The sequence below is a fragment of the Ipomoea triloba genome, chromosome 4, assembly GCF_003576645.1.
Source record: "Ipomoea triloba cultivar NCNSP0323 chromosome 4, ASM357664v1".
NCBI lineage: Eukaryota > Viridiplantae > Streptophyta > Magnoliopsida > Solanales > Convolvulaceae > Ipomoea > Ipomoea triloba.
The window spans coordinates 16,210,597-16,219,588 of NC_044919.1; the positions used below are offsets into that span (position 1 = coordinate 16,210,597).

The window sequence follows — 8,992 nt, forward strand, 5'->3', positions numbered from 1 at the left end:
ATTTGAGCATATAAGTATGACATTTGTGCATATAAGTGTTACATTTGCATCTTGACCCGACCCTCTCATGGTGAGACGGTCTCACACAAGTTTTTGTCTATTATTATTATTGAAGAAGATAAGAAAATCTATGGTGGATGCATGTGCATGGTAACAATAATGGAAAAAATAACGGAAGTTATAATGGTAGGAATATGCTTCTTCATAATATTGTAAAGTACAAATTTTGTAGTATAATTTATAAAAAAAATTTAACAAAAGAAACGGACATAAATAAATGGTATAATATTTATTCACATTTATTGTTAGGTTTTTAGATATTTAGATATTTAGATTAGATATTTTTTGACGGAATCCCTTTTACGTGTGATAGTGGGAATATATGTTTTGCTTGAGTAGAGTGCAGCCGCGCAACCATAAAAATATCTACCCTGTAACTTAACACTTCATGGCATTTTCGTTATTTAGTTCTCTAGTTGGTCTCTTTTCGTGGCCTTTCCTTCAACATATCTCGTTACCAACTTACTTTAACACTTAAACGAGAGGAGAGAGAGAGAGAGAAGAGAGAGAGAGAGATGGAAGAAAGCGAAGAGGAGGAGGAGCTTGGGTACCGAGGGAAGAGGCTGAAATTCGCTGGGAATGACAGGATGCTAGAAGATGAAGCGGAAGGGGAAAAAGAAGATAGGCCGAAACTGAGAGAGCATGGTGGTGGGATTTTCTTATACCCGATGCTTGCCACGCCGTCTTCGATCGTCGTCTCCGACGCCATGGAGCCCGACCTACCCATCATCTACGTCAACACCTTCTTCGAAATCTCCACCGGCTATCGCGCTGACGAAGTCCTCGGCCGCAATTGGTAATTCATCTCTCTCCATCATACTGAATCATTTCTCTTCTCTGACACTTAGAATTTCTCCAATTTTACTGTTGGTGTTTTGGGAGATCCGATCTTACATGGTGTTCGTTTGATGCAACTTTTGATATGATGAATAATACTATTGATGAGGGCTACTAAAATTTATACTTCAAATTCCTAGCTGTGCTAAGTGATAACTTTTACCTCGTAATACTTTTTGCAATTTTTTCCCCTTTAAGCTTTGTTTTTAATGTAGATTGTGTTGTATTTGGTGTAATTTGGTTTACTCTCTGAAATAACTTTAGTTCCATCATTACTTGATTTCGTCTGGTAAAGTTGTTATTTAAGGACTTCATTTTATATTAACTAGTTTGAGTCTAATGGAAGAGACAACAAACATTTTCATGAGAGAGCCATTGAGTGTCAAATTTTCCTTGAATGCCAAGTGTCTAGTTTAGATTGATGGGTTGTACTTGTAGATTGAGTTTTTGTCTGTTGGTACAACTGTAGAAGATATTTGTTTGAAATGATATTTATAGGTCTAGGAAAAGGTACATACATTCTTATAGAAAGAAGGGATAGTTATGAAGAATCAGAATGCCATATTCTATGAACTAATGAACTTGAAACTATAGAATGTCTGTGCAGATGGATTGTGAATGCTAGTACTAAACACATTATACATGAAAATTTGCACCAACCTACCCTAACTTCCTGGTCTATATCAACTTAATTTGATGCAGTTTTGTAGACACTGCCTCTGGTTTTTCTCTCCTTGAGACAAAAAACGATGCTTCTATTTAAGATCAAATACTTCTTCAAACCCTTATTTTTCAACAAGTGAGCCATTTTATTTAGCCTAGAAGTGGGAGTCTTTTACGTGCATATAGCTGACATTGTTGATGCAATGTGGCCTACTTTTTATGGTATTGCCATTTCTATATCTCATTTGGTGAAAGATCTCAGGTGACCATGAATTTTTTAATTAAGTTGTATGTTAAGCACATAACACGGATGTGCTAAAGCAAGTACCCTTTGGTGCAGATTAGTCCCATATGGCACAAGTTAGAAGTACTATATTTTGAAGTCTTTCCTGGTTTATCAAGTTGTTTTCGCACCAAAGTGAGTAACTTGTGATTAGCTAGATGTAGTATTTGTGGTAACAATTATTTTAAGGTACTCCTGGCTTTAATATGGCTTTGAATTTGGCATTTAGTTCTTGAAACTGTGGAAAAAGAATCAAATGAGACGACAAAAAGTAAAATTCAGATAAATAACAAAAAGGGTGCACTTGAGGAAAGAATCTTGACTATTTACTATTTAGTAACTTTTTAGTCTAGGTAAATTGACTTTTTAAAAAAAGATTAATTTACTTAAATAAGGGGGCAAAATATGCTTTCAGAATGCAAGGCATTTTCTGTAGCTATTTCATTATAACTAGATGGTCTAATGTCTATGACCTCCCAGTCACTAAAATCTTACCAGATAAATTGAGCTTTTGGATATAATTGATCAATCCAGTGATGCTACCTTGCTGATTTTCGGAACACTATGAATTTGCCTGGTTGGTTAAGCTTTGATTTATTGTTAAAAATGCCTTATCATTGTTCTCTGTAATACTTTAGAACCTGACAAGTGACAACTTAGCTTCAGAGCAAACTTGTCAATGTGATGGATGGAGTACAGATAAGCTTTGTCTTTAATGTCATTTATTCCCAATAAAATGCCTTTTTTTTGGCCTTGATGCTGTCTGTTGCACACATCCTTTTTTGCTGACTTGATGTCCATTTTTACACTCTTTTGAATCCTTTGCATCAGTCGGTTTTTACAATATAGAGATCCCCGGGCTCAAAGACGGCATCCTCTGGTAGATCCTGTTGTTGTTTCTGAGATCAGAAGATGTCTTGAAGAAGGTGTGGAGTTCCAAGGTGAGCTTCTCAACTTTAGGAAGGACGGTACTGCATTAGTGAACAAGTTAAGACTTGCACCTATACATAGTGATGATGGCACAGTTACACATATCATTGGGATTCAGATGTTTTCTGAAGCAAAAATAGATCTAAATACTGTGTCATATCCTGTTTTCAAAGAAACATGCTTGCTGCAATCTGATGAAGCTACCAAATACTCGATTAATAGTGGACAGTTGGAGCATTATCAGCACAAGGAAATGTGTGGGATTCTTCAGCTATCTGATGAAGTTCTTGCTCACAACATCCTATCACGCTTAACTCCAAGGGATGTAGCATCCATTGGATCTGTTTGCAGAAGGATTCGGCAATTAACCAAAAATGAGCATGTCAGGAAAATGGTATGCCAAAATGCATGGGGAAGAGATGTCACAGGAGCCCTTGAACTCATGACTAAAAAGTTAGGTTGGGGTCGTCTGGCTAGGGAGCTAACTACACTTGAAGCTGTTTGTTGGAAGAAACTTACAGTTAGAGGTGCAGTTGAGCCATCACGCTGCAATTTCAGTGCATGTGCTGCAGGTAATCGGCTTGTCTTGTTTGGAGGGGAAGGTGTCAATATGCAGCCAATGGATGACACATTTGTTCTCAATCTTGATGCTGCCAATCCAGAGTGGCGCAGGGTAAGTGTGAAATCTTCTCCACCTGGACGATGGGGCCATACTCTTTCATGCCTTAATGGTTCTTGGTTGGTTGTTTTTGGTGGCTGTGGGAGGCAAGGGTTGCTCAACGATGTCTTTGTTCTTGATTTGGATGCCAAACAACCAACATGGAAAGAAGTCTCAGGAGCGACTCCCCCGCTTCCTAGGTCGTGGCACAGTTCTTGCACAATAGAAGGCTCAAAATTAGTTGTTTCAGGTGGATGCACAGATGCGGGAGTACTCCTTAGTGATACGTATCTGTTGGATCTCACTACAGACAAACCAAAGTGGAGAGAGATTCCAACATCTTGGGCTCCTCCTTCAAGATTGGGGCACTCGCTCTCTGTCTATGGAAGGACAAAGATTCTAATGTTTGGTGGGCTTGCCAAAAGTGGGCACTTGCGCTTAAGGTCTGGTGAGGCATACAGCATTGATTTGGAGGATGAAGAGCCACGTTGGAGGCAGCTCGAGTGTGGTGCATTCACTGGGCAAGGAAGCCAGAATGTGGTTGTGCCTCCGCCTAGACTTGATCATGTTGCTGTAACCATGCCTTGCGGGCGGATAATAATCTTTGGGGGTTCAATTGCCGGGCTTCATTCTCCATCACAGCTGTTTTTGCTGGATCCTTCCGAGGAGAAACCTTCATGGAGGACTCTGAATGTTCCTGGGCAACCTCCAAAATTTGCGTGGGGGCATAGCACGTGTGTAGTTGGTGGAACGAGAGTGTTGGTCCTTGGGGGTCATACCGGGGAAGAATGGATTCTTAACGAACTGCATGAACTCTGCTTAGCCAGCAGGCAAGACTGATCCATGATCTGTTCTGTTGTAGCTGTTGCTGCACATCTCAGAAGAATTTTTCTGTGCATATCTCAAGGAGTCATTACACGATGCAATGTCCTATTTATGGTATGAGAATTTGTATTATCACCGTATTATGTATTTTTGGGGTGGTTTCTTTTATGTATGAATGGTCTTTGCTGTGTACATAAGCTTTTTTGCTTTTCTTACTCTTTGCAGCCTACTCTGCTATTCTTTTTTCATAGTACATCCTCTTGCTAGGTGGATAATACTCTCTAAGTTCCATTTTACCTGTCTTATTTAATATTCATTGGGCAAATTAACTCTTTCTTATTTGTTTATTTGTTTTAGTGATTTTTCTTATTTTTAAATTTATTTGTGTTGTGTTTAATCGTATTTTTAATGTAGTTTCTAAATATATAAATTTGTATACTAATCATAAACTTAATATTATGAAAAATTGAATAAAAATAATTTCAGGCAAATCTTGTTAAACGAATTAGATACACAATAGGACAAAGGGAGTAGTTAGTTTTACTTGAAAAATGCATTTTTAGTCTACAATTATTCCTTACTAGCTGTTTTAATCCCTAACTATTTATTATTACCGTACAATATACATCCCTAACTCTTCAATAAAGTTGCAATTTTAACTCATTGACGAGCAAAGTTATTAAATTCTATTATACTTTTACTTAGTATGTGTATTTTAAAATATTATTATCTTTATTTTTTTTATTAACTGATAGAACTACTTTGTTCTATGTATATTGAATGTGTATAGTGTGTATGAAAGTTGTATGAAGAATCAAGAAAAGCCTGGAAATTGGCTCTAAGTAGATCTCTTATTCCATGTTTAGAGAGGATCTAGAGAGAGAGAGTGGAGGAGAAAGCCAAAAGTCCCCTTCATTAAGGATTAAAGTCCTTTATATAGGGCTAATGCATATACTTAATTGATGGTGTAAATACGGGTAGTGACTATCGAATGATACCGGATCGTATTAATTAAGGAGATGGTGTATTCAGAAGAGGTCGGATCTTCTGTTTTAGATCGGGAAGTGGGTCTCGACAGTTTCCTCTATGGCCAAAAGTCCTCCCTCCTCAATAAATGCGGGTATTTATAAGAGACGGCTAGGTGCAGGAGTCTGGGTCGTCGGCATGTTGCACACGTGGTGTGCATACACTGTCCTCTTTTGACTCGGGACCATGGCCGTACACGTGTCGGAGCAACCCAGCACCCGGGGATGTGGGCAAGCAACGGGACCGACCTCATGAGGTCGGGACACTGTGGGAGGTCGGGACGTAACGGGAGGTCGGGTTTTAGGTGCCGGTCGGTTGGGTCCTATCTCGGGTCAGGTTGTCGGTAGTATGTAACGTATGCGCCGAGTATAGCCCCATCATTAATAATAAATACGCGTACAAAATACGCAAGGTGGTATGTATGGGGTATATTCCCTATCAATAACTTTTTAGTTTTGGTATTTTATAGGCAAATAAAGAATTGACAACTTTCTTCCATAAATTTTTCTTTTGGCCTTATATTTTCTACACAAACTTGTTAAAATTAAGTTTTTTTTTTTTTTTTTTTTTTACAAATAAAATATCGAGAGTAAAGAATATTATAATTAAAGAAGAAACATTAAAAAGTATTAAAATACCTATTTGTTAAGTGAAATTTTAATATAGTTTAATAATTTTATTTTTTTAGGGGTTAAAATTGTAAGTTTTTTGAAAAGTTAGGAGTGTATATTGCAATGGTAAAAAAATTAAAGATCAAACAACTAGTAAAAACATTTGAGGGACTAAAAAACTACAATACATTATTCCTACTTTTTTTTTTTCATTAGAGTTAAACATTTCTTCGGCCAATTTTTTTTTTCAATTCAATATAATTTAATTATTTTTCATCGCATGATTAATGGAAATGACTACTGACTAAATACAATTGAATTAAATCAAAAGCTAGAGTTCTATTCACGGGTAACTACTTACAGAGTTACAGCACAATAAATTTAAATTTAAAAAAAAAAAAAAACCTTGCTAGATTCTCCTAAATTTATCACACGCACACACTCACTTCCTAATATGACATTTTGTGGTAAATTGGAATTGAGTTTTTTATTTTATTTTATTTAACATATAAAAATAGCCACATCATAGAGTGACTATAAATTTCGTGGTTTTTGTAGTGGTGGGAAGTATTCCCATAAAAAATTGCTAAACAATTAAAAACTAATGCTTTATGAAGTGGCAAAGGCATTTCTGTTAAAATAAAATGATTCTCCTTATCCAGTAGCCAAGACTGACACCAAACACTCGTGGTATGCCCATTATCAAATCTCCTTCTTGTTCCTGTTTTAGTGAGCTGTTGGGCAACATGGATACTTCTCCAACAATAGCTAGGGTTATGCCCCACAGTAGCCTCCATAAATGATGATTTAGGGTAGTATCATGCTTGAAAAATATGAGCCACCAATGTAGTAGGGTTTGTAAGTAGATGCCACCCTTGCTTCCCTAAAAGAGATAGATTAAAATTATGGAGTTGCTTAAACCCTAAACCACCAACCCCTTTAGCCATACTCATTCTGTCCCATGCTAGCTAATGTATTCCACCACTTGACCCATTACCCCACCAATACTTGTTCATGCATCTTTCCAATCTTTCACACAGAGATATAGACAAAAGGTAGACACTTATAGTAAATGTAGACATAGCTTGGGTAACACTCTTAAGAAGAACCTCCTTACCAACCCGAGACAAAAATCTCTTACTCCATCCTTCAATCCTCTGACGCACATTTTGCTCCACATATGAGAATACCATTCTTTTGTTCCTACTAATCACCGAAGGTAACCCCAAACATTTCCAAAAATCCAAGGTCTCATAGACACATAAAAAGGTAGCAATATTGTACCTATCCCCACTTGTAGTGTTACGACTAAATGTAATGCTGGATTTGTGGTAATTAACAACCTAGCCAGACATATTTTCATAGGTCAACAAGATTCTCCCTACCTCCTTAGCCTCCTGCTCAGTTGCTTTAAAAAACAACAAATTATCATTAACGAAAAATAAATGAGAGATTGCTAGGGCACCCCTAGCTACTTTACAGCCATGGATCAACCCTTGACACTGAGAATATTGCAAAAGTAAAGACAGACCTTCAACACATAAAATGAATAGATAAGGGGAGAGCGGTTACCCTGCCTTAAACCCCTAGTAGGAACAATCACATCTCATGCCTGCCCATTAACCAAAATAGAATACTGTAACACATAACATTAACAAATCCATCCACTTCCTGTCAAACCCCAGTTTTACCAACATATATTATAGGAATGACATTCCATTCTATCCTATGCTTTGGCCATGAAATTCTACTTATCCTAATATCTTATAACGACAGATTCATTTTCTGCTTAATCTATACGAAGATTAACATTCATAAACCCTAGATCATATATCACTCAGATCATGCATCAGTATAGATAGTTAACTGCGGAATTCAAAAGGCAGAAACTAAACTGACACAGATATTGGTTACCTAGTTCGATACAACTTGTATCTACATCTGGGGAATAACAATCAGTGCTTCTAATCCACTATCTCCAACACCAAAAGTACAGAAGGTAAGAGATGATACAATCTCACCCAAGTGACCCTTCACAAGGTAAGTACCCAATTGACTCAAGCTATAGCAGATTGCCGAGAACGGAGATCCGTGCGTCAGAAGTCCAAGGAAGTTCCCTTCTTGGAGAGCCGCTCTGTCACAATCCGTCTCACTGACTCACTCTACACTGCACCACAGCTGCATGGTCTTCATGTCCACGAATTAAGCATTAGTGATTACATTCTCAAGTTCTTCAACTTTAAACTTCCAGAACTTGTATCTTGAGAAGACGAAGTAATCAGAGTGATCTTTTAGTGCTTTGGGAGAGATGGTTATCTTTCAAGTCAGAACTCGTAGATTGGCTTACAACTCTTGAACCAACTTCCTTCTTAAATAGAACTCTGATTTAGGTAGACACGGTAATCCTTAACTTTGAATATCCTTGTAGCTGATTACCGTTATACCCTTTGAGGTGTCCAGGTGATAGGGGCTTTCTTGTAATCACTCCTCTTTGCATGTAACCGGTCTGCCAGATCAGCGAAGATAAGTCGGTGAAGTCCAACAGATACTTTCCGAACGCTCTGGCGTAGAGTCTGATCGATCAGGTTTCCACTCTTAACACTGACAGACTAAACTAAAACCAAATTAATTTGTCACAATAACTCAGCCAATTACATCAGTGGGGTTTATACTTAAAACATTAACAAACTTCCCCATTAGCTATTATTTGGCAAAACAACTTAATAAGGATGAAAATAGAATTTTTAAAACAAAGAGTTGATTAAAAATCAAAACATAAAATGGAGAAAGTCCATATTACATTGTAGTATATGTTCATGTATACTTTCTCAACCTGTTGAAGCACAAAGAGCCAATATCGCCTCTATTGAGGCTCGATCTCATGACCTCCCATATGAGAGAGTCACTACATGTCATTTGAGCACAAGGTGCTTGACAAATACCATTACAATTGTCTTAGATCAAATACCATTACAGACCCAAAAATAAGACCACAAACTAAAGCACACAAACAATTATGATCGGTCTATAAGCTAGTAACCATAACCAAGTAACACAAAAAAAAAAAAAAAAAAAAAAAAAAAAAAAAAAAAAAAAAAA

The 8,992-nt window shown here is 37.2% G+C and overlaps 1 protein-coding gene across 1 annotated transcript; it reads left to right on the forward strand.

The window, feature by feature from the left end:
- Nucleotides 1-523: 523 nt before the first annotated feature.
- LOC116016436 (adagio protein 3) lies at nt 524-4,591 on the forward strand. Its single transcript, XM_031256692.1, has 2 exons — nt 524-856; nt 2,675-4,591. The coding sequence occupies exons 1-2, from the start codon at nt 576-578 to the stop codon at nt 4,269-4,271; spliced, it is 1,878 nt and encodes a 625-aa protein (XP_031112552.1). The 5' UTR covers nt 524-575; the 3' UTR covers nt 4,272-4,591.
- The last annotated feature ends 4,401 nt before the right edge of the window (nt 4,592-8,992 follow it).

What these genes read in the sequence shown, in the direction of transcription:
- LOC116016436 (XM_031256692.1), top strand. Translation starts at nt 576, where the DNA reads ATGGAAGAAAGCGAAGAGGAGGAGGAGCTTGGGTACCGAGGGAAGAGG. An exon ending in GAAGTCCTCGGCCGCAATTG is followed by an intron (nt 857 to 2,674) that starts GTAATTCATCTC and finishes CCTTTGCATCAG; the next exon opens with TCGGTTTTTACAATATAGAG.